This window comes from Schistocerca serialis, chromosome 5, assembly GCF_023864345.2.
Source record: "Schistocerca serialis cubense isolate TAMUIC-IGC-003099 chromosome 5, iqSchSeri2.2, whole genome shotgun sequence".
Lineage (NCBI taxonomy): Eukaryota > Metazoa > Arthropoda > Insecta > Orthoptera > Acrididae > Schistocerca > Schistocerca serialis.
The window spans coordinates 138,759,954-138,783,496 of record NC_064642.1 but is presented as its reverse complement, the minus strand read 5'-3'; the positions used below and the strand labels follow the sequence as shown (position 1 = coordinate 138,783,496).

The 23,543-nt window shown below is 41.8% G+C and overlaps 1 protein-coding gene across 1 annotated transcript in view; it reads left to right on the top strand.

Annotated features, from left to right (window-relative positions):
• Positions 1–23,543, top strand: part of LOC126481421 (nucleoporin Nup43) — a 200,520-nt gene that overhangs the window by 51,786 nt on the left and 125,191 nt on the right. Inside the window, exon 3 of the mRNA XM_050105162.1 lies at positions 10,144–10,274. Coding sequence (XP_049961119.1) covers positions 10,144–10,274 — 131 coding nt within the window. The remainder of the gene's footprint in view (positions 1–10,143; positions 10,275–23,543) is intronic.

The window sequence follows — 23,543 nt, the reverse complement described above, 5'->3', positions numbered from 1 at the left end:
CACCCACCCAATACGTCCTACTCTAGCCATGTCACTGGTTTACTCTGTCCCATCAGAAGCAGGACCATCTGTGAAAGTGGCCATGTTGTGTACCAGCTCCACTGCAAATTTCTGCACAGCATTTTGTGTGGACATCTCCACAAGAATAGACGACTACTGTCAAACTGTGGCGAAGAGCAGACTTGACCACCTGGTGCCAGAACATGCTGCTGACCACAACAAACTCTAGTTCAGTGGCTGTTTCACAACCCTTGACATCAGGGTCCCCCCTCCTTCCCCTCTTCCCCCCCCCTTCCCCCCTTCCCCCCTCAAGCACCATCTTTTCTAGACTGTGTGCATGGGAGTTATCCTAACAACACATTCTTTGTTCCACTGATCCTCCTTGTGTCAGTCTCTACCAACACATTACACGCACCCCTGTACCCAAGTATCCCCTTCGTGTGTCCTGTCACCCCCTCCTGAATCCATTTGTGTTCCTTCAACAATCCATTGTCATCATATCATCATCATCTGCCACATGAACTCGTCCCACAAGAACTCACAGGCTGTGGTGTCCGTGTGCCACATTCGTACACCCCCACACCTACTGCCTCCATCTGAGCATCAGCCATCCTTTCCCAGCTCACCCTACCCACTTGCTGCCTCTCTTTCCCATCTACCCACCTTACCCAAAACAATCCATCAGACCCCAGTCATTGTTTGTTCTGCACGTGTACGTGTGTGTGTGTGTGTGTGTGTGTGTGTGTGTGTGTGTGTGTGTCAAAAATTGAACCCAATACACGACCCTGAGGGGGGGGGGGGGGGTTATTCTAGCCCATTAATAGTATAGTCTAAGCTTCCATCCTTTTTTGTGTGCCTTTCGATGTGTCAGTGCTCCCACTATTCACTGAGTTGTCTCCTCTACTCTAAAACTATTTACATTCTGCCAAAACTTTCCTAACCATACATAAAAGGTGAACTGAAATTGACATATGAATCTGACCCATCTGGCATAAATCACTGTTTGGTTTTCTTAGCCTATAAAGGTCAGTTAAGGAGGTTACGATTAGAGCTGGGGAAATGGAAGTGGGTATTGTTTTGTGTCTGGGCCAGTCCCTTTCAGTATCTTAGTTGACTATTTCGCTATTTCTCATAAAAATCTTGAGAGGACTCTTAATTCAAGACAATCTACACAATACTTAGTGAGGCATTATGTAACCTCACAGCTTCTTTCAGTTTTCTCTTGAACTTTCCTTTTTTCCTTTCATTTTTTCATTGAATTTTTTTGTTATAAAAGCTGGATTTGTCATGCCCCATCCCATTTGTAGAAAACACCCAGTTACATGTATTATATTGGATGCCTCACCTCATTTGCATGTAGCTCTCCTTTGTGTTGTAAAACAATTAATTCAATGTAATGATTACACATACTAGAAATTTGTAATTCACAATCCATTAACAAGTGCCTATTCTGTGCACACAAGACATACTACTTTAAAAGTTAGTCTTTTTTCTGTAGTTTTCCTCACTTTTTACACTTTTCTTTAGTTTTAGGACCCACACAATACAATAGGGCAATATACAAAGGTCTTGGAAATTTGGAGCTACTGGAATGTAATGAAAATTTCACGTGCTGACTGACTGCCATAGTCTGCTTCAACGTTTTCTCTAATTCAACAACATGTTGCAAAAGCTACTTCAGACATTTTAATACTTCTACTCCTCAACTTTGTGCCAAACATTCCATACCCTACATTAAGAATATGGCAAAGTGACATACTTATTAGCTTCTTTACAAAAGTAGCTGTGAAAACACCATTTAGAATGAATTACCTTCCATTATACAGCTCCATCAACCGTATCCCACCCTCCCCTTCCGCTGCCGGGCCCCCTGCCCATTCCACTGCTGGGCCCCTCCTCTGTCCTGCCGCTCCCCCCACAGAAGAGTGGTCCCTTTCCCATCTGCCTCCAGCCCTCCTCCACCCCAACCCCCTCCCTCCCCCCTTCGGCTGGTTCCCCCGCCCCTCCTCCAGGAGGAGAGGCAGCAGGTATATGGGACTGGAATTCAGCACACAGGCACTGGACCTGGTGCATTTATTTATTTATTTGTTTACATGTATAGTTCTGTAGGACCAAATTGAGGAGCAAATTTCCCAGGTCATGGAATGTGTTAGTACATGAAATTGCAATATAAAAGCAATAACAGATAAAAATGGAATGTTTATGAACCCAGAAACAGTCAAGCCATAAGTTTAAGTGAACACAATCAACAATACAACAAGAATCAGCTTAATTTTTCAAGGAAGTCCTCGACAGACTAGGAGTAGTGACCTATGAGGAAACTCTTTAGTTTCAATTTGAAGGCGCATGGATTACTGCTAAGACTTTTGAATTCTTGTGGTAGCTTATTGAAAATGGATTCAGCAGTATACTGTACATCTTTCTGCACAAGAGTTACGGATGTCTGATCCAAATGCAGGTTTGATTTCTGCTGAGTACATGAACTTACACCACTTATTGCCCGAACTGCCAGTTTCTGAGCCAAAAAATCCATTTAGAACAGGAAGAGTTACCCCAAAATATTATATCATATGACATAATCAAATGAAAATAAACAAAGTAGACTAATTTTTATGTCAAACAATCACTTACTTCAGATACTGTTCAAACAGTAAAAATGGCAACATTAAGTCTTTGTACAAGATCGTGACCATGGCCTTTCCAGATTTCATTATCTATCTGAACACCAAGAGATTTGAACTGTTCAGTTTCACTAATCATAGGCCCACTCTGTGAAATTAAAACTTCTGGTTTTGTTGAATTGTGTGTTAGAAACTGTAAAAACAGTCTTACTGTGGTTTAGTGTTAGTTTATTTTCTACAGGCCATGCACTTATGCAATGAAATGCACTATTTGAAATCGAGCCAATGTTGCACACAACATCCTTTACTACCAAGCTAGTGTCATCAGCAAACAGCAATATTTTAGGGTTACACTTAATACTAGAGGGCGTATCATTTATATGAATAAGGAACAGGATGGCCCCAACACTGACACTCTCTGTTTGACCGTGCCCCACTCAGACCCCACATCACAGCCATGCTCAACACTGTGAATAATGTATGACCTTTTGCTGTCTGTTGTAAAAGTAAGAGGTGAACTAATTGTGAGCTACTCCCCATATTCTGTAATGGTCCAACTTCTGGAGCAATATTTTGTGATCAACACAATCAAATGCCTTAGTTAAATCAAAACACGCCTAGCATTCAAAGCCTTTTGTTTGACTCATCCAGTACCTCACAGAGAAAAGGGAATATAGCATTTTCAGATGTTAAATGACTTAGAAAGCTGAACTGTATATTTGATAGCAAATTATGTGATATAAAATGATCAATTATCCTTATATACACAGCCTTTTCAATAACTTTACGGGAGGACGACGGTTCAATCCCGCATCCGGCCATCCTGATTTAGGTTTTCCGTGATTTCCCTAAATTGCTCCAGGAAAATGCCGGGATGGTTCCTTTCAAAGGGCACGGCCAATTTCCTTCTCCATCCGTTCCTAATCCGATGAGACCGATGACCTCGCTGTCTGGTCTCCTCCCCCAAAACCACCACCACCAATAACTTTAGCAAACACTGATGGCATAGAAATAGGTTTAAAATTGCCTACATTATCGCTTTCTCCCTTTTTATAAAGCGGCTGTACTATTCCAATAGTCCACTAGGCACGCCATCATATCCATGAGAGTCCTTAGTCTTCAGTGATTTAATTATTGACTCAATCTCACCAAGGCATAATCCATATCACTTCAGGCAGGGGGTTACTTTCATAGTCTCAGATGTTATTGAATTTAGCATCTGTTAAAATTCCAGGAGTAAGTAAGAAATGTTTGGGGTTTTTTTTCCCAAAAAGTTTCTGCCCCGAGGTACAGGCCTCCAAAGATGACACTGCGAACACCATTTTCAAGATGCGAATTTCGGAAAATTTTCTGTAACAGTTTTAGGTATTTTGTTAGATTTTCTTATTTTAAAGATAATTGCTTTATGATTACAATGGTATCCTCTGTTTGGACATATCTGTCAAAGTTCTTGTACTGTTGCCTTTCAAATTTTTTTTATAGTTTACAGAAAAATTTGTTTTTCAAAAATGCAATCCAGAAAAGTTAGATTTTTTCTGTTGATTAGCTCCATGTAGTACCGTATTCTATGTGAAGGAAAGCTTCCACTTTTAAGATGGACATTTTTTATTTAAAAAAATCTTTTTTTAAACTTTCAAGGGCAATGTGTGCCTCCACTGAAGTTGTTTCTTACTAATTTCTTTGTTATAATGTTTATTTCTATTGTCTTTGTTGCAGTTCTTTCTTTTCACTTTTATTGTTGCAGATATTTCTTACACTTTGTCGTAGTTTCTTGTCAGTTTCTTTGCCGTGGTTGTTCATTGCAGGTTTCTGTATTGTAGTTGTTCAGTGCTAATTTGTTAACTGGAGAGGCTTCTAAGAAATCTGAGACCATCCAGTGAGTTCTGTGTTTTCGTGAGGAATTTGCCTGTTTTGTGAAAAGGACTGTTTGAAATGTCTTACGACTGGGGCCGCAGGAGTGTGAAGCATACTGACTATTTGCATATCCATAAAAGAGTTTTTTATAAGACAAAGAAACGGAGTTTGTGCATGTTGGGAATTAGTGTTCACGTTTGAAGACTGTTTCAAAGTGAAGATGTTTCCAGTGACAACTGTTTGTGCTCTAAATGTTTTGGCAGAATAACAACGATAGTATCTGAACAAGGTGAAGCCTCCCATTGTGCAGATGATGCAGATTTTGCATCAATAGAGGAAGAATTAAATACCCTGGATCAGTCAACTACAGAGGTATGTGTTAGTCCTGTTGAGAAACTGGGGTCAGTGACGTCAAGTGGTAAGCTCTATGCATCAAGAAAGTGCAGAGAAATTACTAAAGCTATGGATGAATACACTACAGCAAAACTGACCACACTTTTCAAAGTAGAAATTCCATCTTCAGAAGAAAATGAACTAAAGCACTCTTGCACCTCTTGCCAGGAATTTTTCACAAATATCAATTCAGCTGTCGAATATTGTGCATACTGCAGTGAAAAGATGCGAGTTTTAACTATTATTCCAGAGACATTTTTAAAGAAAACAATTTTGAACCACTTTCCATCAGTATTAAGGTACATGGTAGACAAATCAAGAAGTGTGACGTCTGTAAAAGGAGTCTTTGGAAGACCAGATCCCTATTATGGTCATCCTGTTCAAACAGTGCAGTCATTTTATATGGAAGATAAATGGGACTGTTCTTGCCAGAGTGCCAACAAAAAATACACTGTACCTTTATCAGTTGAAGATCAAAAAGTTGCTAAAGTGAAGAGGTACATGACTAGAAGTATTAAAGAAACTTTTGCAGTTTATAAGGCAACTATACAACCTCACATATTGGAAGATCAAAATTTTATGCACTATGACATAAGTGGGTAGTTCCACACCCACCTAGAGATGTCTGTTTATGTGTATGTACTGCTCGAATTTTGAACTTTGAAGAACTTACTGGAGCATGTGACATATGACACCTTGGTTGGTGTGTGACGTCATTAGTAGTCTGAAATATAAAGCAAGAGAATGTGGTGACTGCCATGGAAAGGGAGGACTGTCTTTACAGACACGGGGCCTGGAAGATGTAGCAGATAACGCTGCAAAAATTACGTATGTGACATGGGAGGAAAATAAATTAAGAAAACTGTTGCCTTTGACAGTTTCATTGATGAACTTGGTAAATGGTCAGTGAAAGCAGCAACACACCAGCAACTGAAGAAATTACAGCAGTAACACATTGCAGGAGTGAAAGGGTGTGTACAGGCTAAAGAACTATGTTTAGTGTGCTTCACTGTGATTTTGCTGAGAACTGGTCTGTAATTCTCCCGCAAGAAGTGAACAGTATCATTGCAATAATGACCCAAGTTTCAATTTTTACAGGAGTGACATATTTTCAAAACAAGACCATAAGTGTTGCAGTTATAAGTGATGACACAGGACATGATTCAGCGTATGCTTCGATAGCAATGCGCAAAATTCTTCAGCTGCAAACTGGCATCATTATTTCCGGTATTGCTCCTAGTCATTTTAAAAATCTTTACCAGCTGTTTGAATTGAGTAAGTCGCTTGTGCCAACTGACTGGGTATACAGTGCTACTGGTCATGGGAAGGGGCCTTGTGATGATGTAGGAGGCCTGCTGAAGCACAGTGCTACAAAACATAATCTTTCCACACCAAATACAGCTGCGATTCAGAATGCTGAGGATTTTAAGAGAGTTGTGAAATGTTACGCATCCACAGTCCTCACTCTTTTGTCAAAAGAGGAAATCTAAGAATTCTGTGAGCCGAGAAAAGGAGAGTGGTCCAAGTAAACTACTCCTGTGAAAGGAATTCAGAAGAAGACTTCAAGTGATGGGCGAACTCATACTGCACGCACTTTAAAGAGCAAGAAAGAAGAAATTTTGTTCGTTCGGCCAACACCTCAGAAACAGCAGGATAATATTCAGATTCACAACCTGAGAAGGGGGTGTTTGTGGCAGATTTGTATGACTGTGATGGTAAATTGCAAAGATTATAGACACCAGTTATGAGGTAAATGAAATTGTAGTGAACTTTATGCTACCACGTGGACCAGCTGCTGGATATAGGTTTCCAGCTGAAAGACAACAACAACGCCATCAGTGGTCACTTCCTGTTCACAATGTTTTGAAGACTGTAAGTGCTTCAGTTCCTTTTGGTTCAACAGGAAGGCATCACTCTATATCAAAGGAAGCCTTTTGGTTCAACAGGAAGGCATTACTCTATATCAAAGGAAGATACTGAAGCTGTGGAACACATTTTTAGTTCATTGCCTGGCTAATTTTAGTACAAAACAGAATGCACAGAAGTTGTATAAATTGAAACCTTTAAGTCTTTGGGCCTTTCACATACATTTTGGAACCATTTAAAATGCTTGAAAAATGAGTCTCTTACTCATCTTACAAAATCAAATTTATGTTAAATAAGGCTATATTTTGATTTTTATGAGCCTGTTATATGATAATGTGGTAATAAAACAGGTTTTATGTATGGCAAAAATTTCAAGTGTTTATAAAACCTGTTCAACTTAAAAGTGGAAGCTCTCCTTTTCAGGGAATGTAGAACTGCATGGTACTAACCAACAGGAAAAAATTAAAATTGTGCAGGTTGGCAGTTATGAAAAAAAATTTTTTTCATAAATTATAAAAAAGTTTGGAACGCTGTAGTAAAAGAACTTTGACAGATGAGTCCAAGAGGAGGATTTTTTTGGAATCATAAAGCAATTATCTTTCGAAAAAAAAAACCAACAAAATATCTAGAACTGTTCCAGAGATACAGCATTTTAAATTTTTTTCCAAAATTCGCATATTCAAAATGGTATGCGCAGTGTTGTCTATGGAGGGCTGTATCTTAGAGCAGTAAGGTTTTTGGAGAAAGCAAAAAATGTGTGTTCCTTACTTAGTCCTACATTTTAACATACGCTAAATTCAATAACATCCGAGACTATGAAGGTAAGATTTTTTTTGTAGCCTGCTTCAATTGATATAGACTATGCCCCTTGTCTGTATCACAGAGTAGTAGTTCAGACATCAATCTCAGAAAGGCATTTGCCAAGAGAGTTATATGATTCTCTGTAGAAACTAAATTTTTATTTAACTCGCCAGTGTTGCTCAAAAATGATTGTTAAATGCTGTACATACATCTTATTTGTCAGTAACAGAAATATTTTTCCTATGAACTGGCTTTATATCGTTGACCTTGTGCAGCTGATCAGACACTTCCTTCACAACTGCCCATATGGTTTTAATTTTATCCCGTGAATCAGTTATTCTCTTTGCATTCCACATGCTCTTTGCCTTCCTAAAAAGATTTTTAAGCACCTTGCAATACTGTTTGTAATGAGCTGCTGTAGCTTGATTGTGACTACTTCTAACATTTTGATATAATTCCCACTGTGTTCCACATGATATCCTTATCCCACTAGTCAGCCACCTGGGCTACCTATTATTGCTAGTGCACGGTTTAGTACGTTCTAATGGAAAGTAACTCCAAAAAGAGCATGAAAAATATGTTTAGGAAAGCATTATATTTGTCATCTGTGTTATCGGCACTATAAACATCCTGCTGCTCTTGTTCCTTGATGAGTTAAAAAAAAAAAAAAAACCCTCTCTATTGCCATTGGATTAAATTTCCTACATAGTTTGTAATTATATGTGACATTTGTTTGAGTACAAAAGCCTTTTAGTGTTAAAATTTGTGCATCATGGTCTGAAAGGTCATTAACCCTTTTACTAACAGAATGCCCATCTAGTAATGAAGAATGAATAAAAATATTGTCTATGGCTGTGCTACTGTTCCCCTGGACCCTAGTTGAAAAATACACAATCTGCATCAGATCATATGACTAGTAGATCTACTAACATCCTTTCTCTTGCACAGTCACATTCAGAATTAATATTGAAGTCACCACATATAACCAATTTCTGGTACTTCCTATAAAGTTAATCAAGAACCCTCTCTAGCTTGAGTGGAAATGCTCTGAAGTCAAACCTCCGTAAGTGGTACTCATAGCCCATCCAAGTTACGGAACATCCCGGTGCGTCCCTATGCCACTCGCAACACCTTGCCACAGATGTCATAATCCCTGTGGAAGACCCTGATGCAAGACTTCCGCAATTCACCTATTGTGCACATCCTGTTGTAGTCCCATCACAGGCAAAATGCACAACGAGTATGTCTTGAAGGTGGGATTTGGAGAGACAGAGGAAGGCGATTCTGTTGGGTAGAAGGTGTGGGTACATTGGATTAGTGGAGACTGAGGCTGTGAGTATTAAAAGAACAAAAAATGTATTGCTTATATAACTCCTGTCTCTGTGCTTAAGAAAAGTTGGTGCTGGAGAGCAGATTCCAGGTGGCATGGATTGTAAAGCCGTCATGAACTTAAACCTGTGTGCTCAGCAGCATGTCGCACCATTGGGTGGTCAGCTTTGCTGTTGGGCATAGTTTGGTGGTGGGTGTTCATTCTTGTTGGCAACTGGTTGACCATCATGCCCATGTAAACTGCTATGAAGAAATTATTGCAGAGCTGAAACATGACAGGCCTACTTTGACACACGGCCTTGCCAGTGATCAGATAAGATAAACCTGTGATGGGACTACAGTAGGGCATGTGGGATAGATGTATTGTGGAAGTCTTGCATCAGGATCTTCCACAGGGATTATGACCTCTGTGGCAAGATGTTGGGAGTGGCAAAGGGATGGACCAGGATGTTGTGTCGATTGAATGGGCTGTGGAATATCACTTAAGGAGGTTTGAGAATGATCGTGGGTGGGATGTCCCTATTTTCCAAATTCGATGAAGATGGTCGAAGCCCTCTTGAAGAACATGGTTCAGTTGCTCCAGTCTGTGGTGACAATGGACGGTGGGCAGGGCGTTGCTTTGCAGCTAGTTCTTAGGAGGCAGTGGGAAAATGTTTGTGTATAGTGAAGCACACTTAAAGGTAGTAATAGTGCTATCAAGCATTCCTCTGACCCTCGGCCCCATCGTAAGACAGGAGCAGCAAAGGGTTGCAGAAAATGGTAGGCATTAAAATCCCAAAACAGGAAATTACTTTGAAATCCACAGACTGATCACCCTGTTGTACAACGTTCATTGATAAACAGTATAAAGGGGCTTGGTTTGGGTACAAAAGAGTGGAAGTTTTGAACACAAAGTTATCAGATATTATTTTGTGTCATATTCAGTCACATATACGCAAAACTGCATTTTGTGTATTACTTGTTGTTAGTTGCATAATAAAACTTAGTTCAAATTATGTGATAGAAATAATTTGTGACTTAATTTTGATTTCAATTTTTGAATAGACATATTGTCTTATGTTGTTCCCATTGATAGTATCTCATTTTGAAGAAGTGGAAATATACTTGCAGATGTAACTCTTAATTGCATGAAGAGCTGCAAAATTTATAAGTAAACTAAGAGGAATTAAAAATCTATTAATTCTGTTTTGTCATTATAAGTTAAAGAGTTTTCTCTTTATTATCGTCTCTTGTGAAACTCAATCACAGTATATCAGTTTTTACAAATTTTCTCTTACAGTTTGTGAACAGCAGTACATGTGTTGTGGCCACTTCAGGGGGCTCTGTCAGATGCTTTAGAGTTGATGTTAGATATCCACAGAGTGCAGACCTTAGGGAAGTTACATCATGGGAAAAACTTCATTTTCTACCGTAAGTTATATTGTTGTATAAAAAATAATTACATTATTTTGGAAGTTTTAGTTGTGTCTTGTCACTTAGTGAAAAGATGATTGTTTAAATTTAAAAAAATGGAGATGATATTTGCCAGCTTATTTTATTTACAGAAAGGTCCCTTGTGGCTTTGCAAGCCACAGCTACTTGGCCATAGGAAGAGTCAGTACATAATTTACGGACTGCTAATTGTAAAATTTATAAATGAAATAATTAAGAAAATATGAAGGAATTGTAAGAGTATATGAATGAACAACACAGTCCAGGGAAAAGTTCTCAAGCATTGTGACGAATTCTAGTAAGGAACAGTAGTGTGCTACAAGGAATCGTTTCAACTGGGATTTGAATACTTGGAGTTTGTCACTACACTTTTCCAGTTTTGTGGGAAGTGTATTAAAACTGTAACTAACTATAATAGTGTACATCTTTTGTAAAATGCTTAAGGCAGTTGTTATCCAAGTAAAATTTGCTTTTCCATATAATATTCACTAAGTGAATGAAGCAGTTTCTTCTGAATGAGTCAATATAGCCAACAACAAATCAGACAGGTGTAAGTACAGGGATGGCAGAGTTGGAGAGACCTGAATAACAGCCTATATGAAGTTCCTGAGCTGACACTGCAGACTAGTGTGACCGAACTTACCTGAGCTAAGAATGTTCATGGTGAATGCAAATAGTTGGCACAAAATGTATAATTCCAAATAAAATAATAGTGTGTAAGTAAGCAAAGTAAATGCTCATTTGTGTTTCAATGTCAGAGGCAGTAGAGATCGTACTTATAGCTAAGACAGCAGCATTCAGTTACTGAACAAGATCTTGAGTGTGGCATTTCCAAGAAAGCCTAGCATCTACACTCAGTCATAATAAATTGAGACTTCTCTGACTATTAGACCAACTTTGGGCAATACATTTTCACTTTAACTGTGAAGTGTTTACCTAGTTCTGCCTCAGCTAATTTGCAGTTAGGTTGGGAATTTAAGCTGAGAGTGTACAGGATGATCAGCTGAGATCCCATGTCAGTTTGCTGTTCTTATATGCCACACTTATTTTTATCAGTTAATTTTGTCCCCACATGCAGAAATCTTGATGTTGAAAGCTCACAAGTCCAAACTCTTTCTTGGGTCTATGAAATGAGATATTACTTCTTCATAAAACTTCATATATTTGCTTAAATATTACATCCAGGAGCACTTCTTATAATGCTTTCTGTAGTTAATCATTAACATTCAATACATTGATACATCAGTCTTTTCATATCATAAGATAAAGATAGAATGATTTCTTTGAGTGTCCTCATTCACTGTTAAGAACTCAGGATTCTCTGGAGTGCTAAGTGTGTCTAAGAAGGGGCGTACCTCCGTGGAACAACTGCCAACCCAATGAGTGTTGTGTCGTGGAAACCAGGAACCAGTTATCAGATTGTAGAAACATGACATCTAGCTTCCCAGTTACATGCACATACAAATGAATTCTCACACAAAATTTGTATCTGCAGCTGACAAACATTATTTGATGGTAAAGGAGACATAGTAACCTATCACTTTCATGAAGTGGCCATATAAAAGATATAGCGTACAATGAGAAACATAAGCAATAACATTGAATAAAATATAAAAAACCATACATATTTTATTATTTTTTGTTGCTTACATTTCTAGTTGTATGCTACATCTTTTTCATTTAGCTCATTTGAAACCATCTTAATGTTAAAACAAACAAGAATTTTTGAACAATAATAGACTTTTCATAAAGAGAGAAGTTTCGTTATAAGTGTAGAACATGTTTGCCTCATCCTATAAAGCTTTTATGTGATACGTATCTCAGACAACGACATGTCCGTTGTTTTTGGACACTAAGGCCCAACTACGTCTCACATGAGCAGCAGTCTAACTGGGTCCGGGAGGGGGAGAAATATCAGGGAGGGTGTGGGGAAAATGCTAGTGCTTCATGTGGGAGAGAGCAGGGACTTCGTGGGGACAGGATAGGCCTGACAGGTGCAGCATTGGGATGGTGTGTCGGGGGGGGGGGGGGGGGGGGGGGGGGGGATAAAGACAAAGTAAAGGACTATGTAGATGCATTGATGGCATAGTAAACATGTGTAGCATTGGAATGGGGGAAGGGAGGGGATAGATAGGTGGGAGACAGTGACTAATGAAGGGGGTTTATGGGAACAAGGGATATGATGTTGTAGGAAGAGTTCCCGTCTGCACAGTTCAAAAAAGCTGGTGTTTGTGGGAAGAATTAAGATGGCACAGGCTGTGAAGCAGCCAGTGGCACAGTGGTTGCAGCTTCGTACTGCACCTTCGTTTATTAAGCTGATTGTAATGATCCGATTGGTATTTTAGGTATAAAAGTTATTGCAATTTTAATTTCTGCTTCTCTTTTGAAACAAAATACGTAAATCTTCGGTATTAGAAGCAAACCAATATTAAAAGAAAAAGAAGAAAAAAGACAGTTATTAACTTAATTGGAAAGCTCTAGGTCTCGGCTGGATGATGTGCAATTGAGTTTTTACTTAGTCTGAAGATAAATTAAATAAAAAATTGTCAACTAACTTATTATCACAATAACAGTAATTGGCAGATTTTCAACTTTGTGCTGTAATTGATTGGGGCTGTATTTTCATTTCATGTGTGAGGATTGTTTCCACATCTAATTTTCTGAAACTAAATACAATGTAGCAGAGTGTGGCTTGCTAGGTGCTGTATAAAGGACTGTTCTGCACATGGCTAAAAGATGACACTTTTATTAAAAACTGAATATTTACACCAAAGGGCCATGGATTAGTCTCACAAATTAACTGTTCTTGCGAAAGGTCACTTGGTAAATTCTACAGTGCTAAGAATGACACAATCTTACACTACATCCACAACATAGTCACTTTCTCTGTCAACAGTGCCTTCCCCTGCTGCACCTCTCAGTGTACCCTCAGAAATGCCCACTGATATGTGCCCCCCTCCCCCTCCCCCTTCCCTCTCAGGCTTCTGCCACATCCTTGTTGGGAGCATTGGCTCTCCACCTGCTGGGGACACAAGGCCTATCCCTCAGCTGGTGGCACATCATCATCCTCTAGCCTCTGTAGTTAGGAAGAGGTCCCTTGGAACTCTTCTTCACGGTTGCTGCCGGTCCACAGCCAGATGCCATCCAGTGGCCGAAGGAACCATAGGCTGCTGGCTGTTGGACTTCTCATTCTTCCTCTGTACCTGAAACCAATTCAGGGAAACCTTCTCAGTCCTCGTCTTCTAAGGAGACAAAGGACAAAAAGAAGTCCTCTAAGGGGAAGAAACTCCAGTGGCCTGCATGCCAGTGGACTCTGCACATATTCCTTCTGTGCCCAAGATGTAGAACCCAGTGGTCCTGTGGCACCAGGTCTCCCCAGGCAGTGTGCCATAGAACCACATTAGTGCATCTCCCGACATCTCAATTGGTGGCAGTTCATGACCCTGGGTCATAAATGGCCCCTCCCTCCCCCTTCCCCCTTGTCGCTTTATGTGCCTTCAATATTCAGTCAGTCTTACCCTCCAGAGGAATTGTAACAGATTTTTCTACCACCTGGCTGAATTATGGCACTTTTAAGCGCATAACCTGGATTCTGTATTGCCATCCAGGAAGTGTGATTTCCAACAACTTGGACGCCTGCCCCTCATATGGCTACCAAGGTTACTTTAAGAATCATACCGACTATGAGAAGACACCACCTGGACTTCGTACACAAGTGTTGGACTCTGTGTACAGTGACCTTGTGCCACATGATACTCCATTTTGGACTGTGGCTGTTCAGTTAACTTTTATCTCCCTCCCGATGATGTCGTGTCTCAGCCCCCCCCCCCCCCCCCCCCCCAGTCATTCCTAGTGTTGGGCGACTTCAGTGCCCACAACCCTTCGTGGTATGGAACAATGATCACTGGCCGTAGTAAAGACACCGAAACTTTACTGGCACAACTCGATCTTTGCCTCCTGTACTCTGGGGCCCACACACAGTTCAGCGTTGCACACGAGACTTATTCAGCCATTGATCTGACCTTTTGCAGCCCTGGTCTGCTACCATCTATCCACTGGAGGTCCCACAAAGACCTGTATGATAGTGACCATCACCCGATCTCCCTGGCCCTCCGTCAGTTTTATTTCCCGGGATGCCCAAACAGATGGGTTCTACGTAATGCTGACTGGGATGGGTTCACCTCTGCTGTCATCCTTAGCTCCCCATCGCAAGGCAGTATCGATGCGACATACAGCGGCAGCCATTCTTTTGGCAACCAACCAAGCATCCCCTCTTCCTTGGGAACCCCGCCCACGTCGGAAGACATTACCCTAATAGACGCCAGAGATTGCTGTGGCCATTGGAGGTCATAGGTGGACTCTCCAATGTCATAATCAGCACCCTTCACTGGAGCACCTGACTACTATAAATGACTCCATGCCTGTGTTCACTACCTCATAAAATGACGAAAGAAATAATTCTGCGAATGGAACGTATCCATCTTTGGAACACATACCTCTGCATCACAGGTAACAGCATCTGAGGACTATCATCTTGCCTTTTGCCTCATAATACAGTGGGGGGAGTGAATGCACTTATCTTTCACTACCTGTCTCCTGGAGCCATATAATGCTTCATTCAGTGAAAGGGAACTCTCCAGTGCCCTATCCTATTGTCCTGATATGGCCCCAGGGCCATACCACATTCACAACCAAAATTGCTGAAACGTCTCTTAGAGGATTGCCAGCATCACAATGTTACCCTCTTTAATGGAATCTGAAATGGTGTTTAGTTTGCATCTCAGTGTTGAGAAACCACGATAGTTTTCTTACCTGGTTTCAGAGGCGAAACTATTGTGCTTTGAGGTGGACAGTTATCACCCAGTCAACATTACCTGTATTCTCTGTAAGTTGCTCGAACACATGGTGAGCAAGCGGTTGTGTTGGCTCCTTGAGTCTTGGAGCCTTGGAGCCTTTTGGCTACATCTCAGGGCGGTTTTCACAAAGGCTGCCCCACTGCTGATAATTTGGTTCTCCTGGAGTCCACTATCTGGACAGCCTTTGCATGTTATCAGCGCCTCATTGCTGTCTTTTTCGATCCACAGAAGGCTTATGACAAGAATGTAGTGTCACCACATCCTTACTATTTTACATGAGTGGGGTCTCCAGGTTCCACTCCCAGTTTTTGTCAAGAACTTCTTGTCACACCATACATTCAGAGTTGAAGTGGGCACTTCACTCAGTACCACCATATCCAAGAGACCAGGGTTCTGCAGGGCTCTGTACTGAGTGTCCCCCTCTTCCTGGTGGCTATCAATGGTCTAGCGGCAGCTGTGGGGTCTTTGGTATTGCTCTCCTTATATGCCAACTATTTTTTTCTTTTATTATTGCTTCTTTAGTGTGGTTGTTGCTGAACATCACCTAGAGGACACCATATGAAAGGTACCATCATGGACTCTCATCCATTGGTTTCAGTTTTCTGCTGCCAAGACTCACGTCATGCACTTCTGTCGCCGCTGTCATGCTGCCAGCCCACACCCAGAGCTTTACCTAGATGATCATTTACTTCTTGAAGTTGAGATGCACCACTTTCTGAGACTAGTCTTCAATTCTCAGCTGATGTGGCTTCCCCACCTTCATCAACTTAAGCGAAAGTGCTGGCGGCACCTCAATACATGTCACTGCTTGAAGTAACACTAGCTGGGGTGCAGATTGCTGTATCCTTTGGCAGCTCTAAAAAGCCCTGATTCTGTTCTGTCTGGATTATGAAAGTCTCGCGTATGGTTCAGCATCACCCTCAGAATTGCAGATACTGGGTTCCATTCACCATTGTGGGGTCCAGCTTGTGACAGGAGCCTTCTGGACAACCTGCTAGTCGAGACTGGAGACCCTCCATTACCTATCAGACAACAACAGCTGCTGCTGAATTATGCTATATATGTTTGTAGCTTCCCTAAACATCACAACTACTATGTCCTTTTTCCCTGGAAGGGAGCTCCACCTCCAACAACAGCGACCCACAATTGGGTTACAATTGCTGCATGCCTCCAGTGTGTCAATGCGGAACTGCTGTTTCCTACACTGTCGCCTCTGGTCAGGGAGTCATTGTGTCTGCCCTCATGGCTTGGTGCCCTGACCTCGGATTTGCCTTGAAGTCTCCTTTGAGCCAAAAGATTCCATTGACCTGATGATTTTTTGCCACCTGTGCTTGGCTGTCCTGAAGATCTGGTTTTGGAAGCAGTATTCACCAATGGCTCAACAGTCGATGGACGAACGGGCTTTGCATACACAAATGCACAGTGTAGTGAAGTCCACTCTATGCTAAACAGCTGCAGTGTCTTCACTGCTGAATTTCTGGCCATTAAATTAGCCCTTAGCCGTGTTCTTTCTTGCACTGACAAGACTATCCTACTCTGTAGTGACTCCCTTAGCAGCCTTCAGGCTATAGAACCCTCAGGGGCACAGCATTCATCTGCTGAGTACAGGCTTGGTGACCCTGGGGTTCCTAAGCTGGGGATTGGTATGTGCCGCCAGTCTCGTGTTACTGTAAGCTCTGGGCATGCTTCAATGACCACTGTATGGTGCAGCAGTGGAATGTTGTGTGTCACAGGGAATGGGGATCTTGGCTTGACTGCCCAGATCACGAGGATGGTAAAAACCTCTATAAGGGCAACCTCTGGCGAACCTGCCACACCTGAGTTGTGTAAGGCTTACTCAGGCACACGGGGCTGTGGGGTGTACTGGTAATGTACATCAGTTGAATCATAGTAACAGGGCTCAAGGAGCCATAAATCAAAATGTGATTTTGGTCATTAAGAGGAAGGAAAAAGTGTCCCCCTTCTGTATCCATAAAGGCTTAGAAGGACTTGGTGAGATGGACTGTCCATCTCCAGCAGTGTACGTTAACTGCTCTGGGAGTCACTCAGTTTGGAGCTGAGACTGCCCTGTTTTTGCAGAGGAATGGAAAATTCAGGAACTAAGTCACCAAGCGGATCCCATTCGCTGAAGCCCAAAACCTCCCGTCTTCATTTCTTATGCTTCCATAGTGCAAAAACCTGTTCTTAATGTCGACGGCTTGACGCAGACATCGTCCACTGTACAACTAGCCACTACCAGCACCTGCTCTTGTATGTGTACATGCCAATGCAAAGTGAGTAAGGATAAAGCAATCCAAGCAGCCATCACAGAAAATACCAACAGTTCCGTAATGGGTGTCAAGAAGGCATATGACAAGCTGACTGCCTCTCAACGCCCTTGTTCCCCCTCATCCTTGAAGGAACAGGGTGCAGGGAAAGGTTCACGACGTTCAGGTCAAAAGCAGGTCCCGAGCACTGTCAGACATCATTCTTTCACATCTGACTGATGAGGACATTATAGAGTTGGATGCCTTGGATCCGTGCAGCCTCTCCACTCCCCCTCACTCTACAAGTGCTTCACCTCCGCGGTACAAAGATAAGGGGTAAATTAAAACCACATTGATGAAATAGCTCCCATCCTACTGTGGAACTTGCAGGGTTTCAGAACGCATGTGGAGGAACTCTGTCTCTTATCTCAGGGTAGACCACTGTGTCTGTGACTCCAGGAGACTCATTTCCATCAATCATACACCCCTGAGCTACAAGGCTATGTACTCCACAAAAAGGACAACCTGAGTCTAGAGAGAGCTAGAGGAGGCATAGGTACTTTCATGAGTATCGACTACCACTCCTTGCCTGTAACTTACAGTAACTTTACAAGCAGTTTCTGTATCAGTGCACATGCCTGATCTGTTGACAATATGTTCCATTTACTTGCCCCCACATGGTGCACTTGATGAAGGAAACCTAACTAACCTTATTACACAGCTCCCCCCACACCTTCATCTTCTGTGGTGATTTTAATGCACACAATGTGCTTTGGGACTTTGCAACTACCTGTCCAAGGGGTAGAGCAATTGAGAGGCTTCTCGTGTCATCGTACTCATACTTGCTGAATGCGTGATATAGCACTCACTTCTGCTCAGCAACTGGGCCGTTCTCTGCCACTGATATGTTGCTTTGCTCTCCAGCTCTTGCTAACACTGCTTAATGGGAAGTGGTCGATACTTGCACGAAAGTGATCTCTGGATTCACCTGCCAGGTTGGGTGAAACTCAAAAGGAAACTGCTGCGATAGGTGCTCGGTAGAGCTGACTGGACACTTTATAGCCATTTGGTCCAGTTCGAACATTGTGCAAATGTCAGGACATGGGTGTATTATATTACCAAAATGATCCACCATGCTGCTGCAGCATCCATTCCACAGTCCACGGGACAACAGAAGAGGTAGTAGCTTGTCCCTTGGCGGAGCGCCGAATGCCATTCTGCAATCAGGACCAGGCGTGCGGCTCTGCGTAGGTTCAAGGGTCGGCCAACTGCAGAGAATCTTGCAGCCTTTTGGGTGGTGAGGGCAAAGTGTTGCCAAATTGTTCGAGAGAGCAAGAAGAGGTTGTGGCAACAATTCCTGAGTACCATTAATCATTTCACCAATAGTTCTGTTGTGTGGGAGAGCATCAGACTACGGCGACTTATTTTGCCACAGTTACTGCAACAGCAGCCAGGTTCCAGGTTTCCAGCACCATAGAGTGGTTGGTGAGAGGTGTAGTTTGGACTTTTGCTCCACCACTGATGAAGATTATGACTGCCCATTTTCCTTGTTGGAGCTGCATTCTGCATTGTCTACGGCTCGTAGAGACATCCCCCTGTCACGACAGGATCCATTACAGTATGCTGCGGCACCTCACAAGGCTAAACAAAGATATCCTCCTTGCACTTCTTAATGCCATTTGGGTGTCGGGCCACTTTCCTGACTTGTGGCGTGAGGCAATTTTAATTCCTCTTTTAAAACTTGGGAAAGACAGTACATGCCCTAGTAGTTACTGTAGTGTTGCCCTCACTAGCTGCCAGGGGAAGACCTTGGAGCAGATGGTCAACTGCCACCTTGTCTTGATCTTAGAATCCAGGCAACTCCTTACTCACTTTCATTGTGGGTTTAGGAGGTATCGCACCACCTGTGATAACCTTGCCTTCCTGGAGGTGGCTATACAACAGGATTTCCTATGCCGGCATCACCTTCTAGGGTTTTCTTTTCACAGAGAGGCATCTTATTCTGGAACTGCTTCACAAATGGGCTTTTTGTGGTTGTCTTCCTGTCACCACGATATTTTAGATACCGAGTTGGTGAAGTCCTATCTGATCGTATTGAGCAGGAGAACGGTGTCCTTCAAGATAGCGTTTTAAGTGTGACTGTCTTTGTCATAGCTATTAATAGCATTATGTCCATAGTGAAAAGTCCTGTCCAGTTTCAAATAACTCTTCGACATTTCGATGAACGTCAAGTTTTCCACCTGTCGGTGTCTGTTCTTTTTAACCATTCTCGTTCCATTTTAAATTTTCCTGAGTTGAGGATGAGGGACCCTGTCCTTACTTTTAAATACAGAGTGAGGTTTCTTGACAGCATATTTGACTCTAAGCTTATGTGGTTACCAGATCTTAATGACCATTTAAGGCTTTAAGTATTGTAAAATGTCTTAGCCACAGTACATAGGGAGCAGGGAGCAGACAGGACTTGTCTGCTACAGTTTTACAGGCATTTGTGTGATCTCAGTTTGATTATGGGTGCATGGTGTTTGGGTCTGCGAGACCCTCTTATTTAAAGATGTTGGATGTGGTGCACCGTGAAGGGATTCAGTTGGCCACTGGGGCATTCAGAACAAGCCCTGTACCAAGCGTCTGTGCAGAGGCTGGTGGACCACCACTTCACGTCAGATGACTGCTACTTACGATGTTGCGAGGAATGTCCACACCATTCACATCCGCCTACCATATCGTCGCTCAGCCTCCACTGGAAAGGCTTTTTCGTAACAGGCAATGAGGCTCTTTAGGATGGATTGATTGTTTGCTTGATTGGTTTTAACAGGGAAGCTAAAACAGCTTAGGTCTGACCTGCCACTGCCCGCACCGATACTAGGTTTTTTGTACGATATTGCTCCCTGTATATCTAGTAAAGCCAACCAGTGCCCTTAAATAGTGCAAGGAGTCCCTCTGCCAGTTTTTTGTTAGACACAGTTTCTTCCGGTCTGGTTGTCCCGAAGATTCTGTATCCTTTACTCTCCAATGCCATGCATTCGAAGATTAGGTGTGATGCAGTTTCTTAACCCTCGTCACTGATCCTACATTTAGGGTCCTCTTCCGTTATACCCATTGTGTGTAGACGTTTTTTGACATTCCCATGGTCGGTCATCAGTCCAGTCATGTGTTTGATCTCTTTCCTGTTCAGTCCCAGGATTACAGAGCTTTTTTTAGAACATGGCTTGGGCATCATTACCTTACCACAGGCTTGTTCAAACTGTGCCCCCGGTGCGCCAGTACCCGCGATCGCCCGCAGCCAATGCCCCGGGCGAATTCATATGTTGTTGCAGTGGGCGGGCCGTGTTGCTCAGTTGGCCGTGCGGACTGCCCACCGCGCCGTGCCCCTGTATGCGCCAGCAGCGGTCAAAAACAACACAAAAGCCGTTAGTCAACAGACGTAAGGCTACAGGTGGATCGAGATGGATGATCAACAGCAGCAGACAAAAAGAAAGAGGAGCGGCGCGTCCGCACTATTTAAACCCGAGTGGGAAAATAATTTCCTTCGTACTGCTGTCAAAAATCATGCCAAATGTTTAGTATGACATCGGAACCTCATGTATTTAAACAAGTACTCGATTGAACGGCACTGTAATACCTGTCACAAAGATCAGTTTGAAAATTTGTCGCAAGAGGAACACCTGTCAAAGCTTGAAGAACTGAAAGAAAATTTCAAGCAGCATTACAGTGAAGTAAGCGTTTCCTATCGTATGACTCTTTATAATTTATAAAGATGGTAAATAAAACTATATTTTATAATCTGTCACTTAGCAATGTACCAGTTATCGAATATCAGATTGTCAGCAACAAGGAACATTTCCTTTTGGTTAATTTTTATAGTTGGGTTGCATTAAATCGCTTCGCACAGACATAGGAAAAAGTTTCAGGTGCGCTATTTTTTGCCACTTTCTGAAAAGCCGTCACAAACGCTCTCTCGGGCAGCAAAGTGTCATTAAGAGTCATTCATTGTTTTTGTATATTTGTGTTTTTATGGATGGGAAACCATATGTTGCAGTTTGATCTAGGTCTTAAATTAATTAAAACGCAGATATTCCAATATATAAAAATTTATTTTGCGACCACATTTCGCTGTCCTGGATAGCGTCTAAGGCCGCTTTTCGGCGGAACTGGGGGAAAACACACCTAAAACCAATCTTTTTTTGTTAGTTTTTTTATTTGAGTTTCAATGAATGAAACCATTGTTAAAATGATAAGTGTTTTAAACAGGATTTTACAAAATTAATTGTATGTTCTTTTTTTGCCATGGCAGGAGCAGGAAACAGGTTGGCAAAGTTTGCGCGCAAGTTACTAATGCTCGCTGAGAATTGCGAAAGCAGGGAAACCCTTTTTGGCTGGGAATCTCATCGAGGATTGCCTGGTCGACTCGGCTTGTATTTGTCCAGCAGACCTCACGGAAAAATTTGAAAAAATAACTCTTTTTCCTCAAATTGTTGCTCGCCCAGTCGAAGATATGGCCTCAGATATGGAACAGCAATTAATGGAGAGAACGGCAAACTTTATTTCGTTTTCTATCGCTCTTGACGAGTCCACGGAGGTTGCAGACATATCTCACCTCGTCATATTCATTCGAGGTGTTGACGACAATCTGCATGGCACCGAAGAATTTATCAACCTTATACCATTAAAAGACACAACCATGGGTTTGGATATTTTTCTAGCTGTGGAAAACATTTTAGAGTCAGTGGGTTTAAAATGGGAACGCCTGACCAGTGTAACAACGGATGGAGCTCCTGCGCTACGAGGGATACGCACTGGATTTCTGAGTTTTGTTAGGTCAAAAATGGATGAAGTCGGCTGTTCCTTATATGCGGCAGTCCATTGACTGATACACCAGGAGGCAATTTGTGCGAAGATTGTCAAGATAAAAAATGTTATGGACACAGTTCTTCGAACGGTTAATTATCTTTGATTGCATGGTCTCACACATCGTCAATTTAAAGAATTTCTAGCTGATATCGAAGCGGAATACCCCGACATCCCCTACCATGCCAAAGTAAGATGGCTGAGCAGAGGAAAAGTGCTTCATCGGTTTTTCTCCTTGAGGGGTGAAATAAATACCTCCTTGGAAACGAAAGGATGTCCAGGAGAATTACTTTGTGATCTTATGTGGGTGGCGAATTTGGCTTTCTTGAGTGATCTTAGTGGTCATTTAAATACTTTGAACTTTTCACTCCAAGGCGAAAATTACTCTGTTGTTGATTTAGTGCAGACAATTCAAGCATTTCAAAAAAATCTTATTTTGTGGGAAAAACAGTTGTGCGAGAAGAATTGTGGTCACTTTCCCGCACTAGACAGTGTTAAGGAAGATGTAGGTTTTTCAGATTATGTTCAAATCATTTTCGAATTACAAGAACAGTTTGAAAACAGATTTTTGGAGATAAGTGAGCTTCAACCAGCCTTAGATATATTTGTTCGCCCGTTTTTTTTGTGAGGACGTCTCACAAGTGCTTCAACTAGAGCTGATTGACCTGCAGTGCGATATCCGCATGAAGGACCGCTTTCTTAGTGTAAAACTCTGGATGACTTTTATAGCTGTCTTCCACGAGAGAAATATCCTCTTTTGCACAAGCACGTGGCCGAAGTTCTCTCAATGTTTGGTTCCACATATATTTGTGAGCGTTTTTTCTCTCTGTTAAAGCTTGCTAAAACTAAGAACCGTTCATTCGTTGGCGATAAAAATTTGACTAATTCTTTGAGGTTAGCAGTCTCACGGAATATTCTACCAAACCTAGGCAAAATCGTTTCCTTGAAAAACATATAAAATGTTAATCGTCTTCTTTAACAATGTTGACTGAAGGAATTAAAGAGCTTTATGACGTTAATTCTATTTTCAAACTTGGTCAGTTAAAATTATTGCGCACAAAACAGCAAACTAAGCATCTGATTTCTAAACTCTGAAAAGGGCTGCAAAAAGCTGTAGCACGAAGTACAACAAAAATATTTACTTGTAACTACTAACAGTGAGAATTAGATTCTATATCCCTTACGTAAAATTATTACTAAAATAGAATATTTATGAGTCTAGTTCATTTAAGAAACTGATATATTTTTCAGAAGACGCCTATTGTTCATATGACGAGTGTGCATGTGCAGTACTAGTAGAA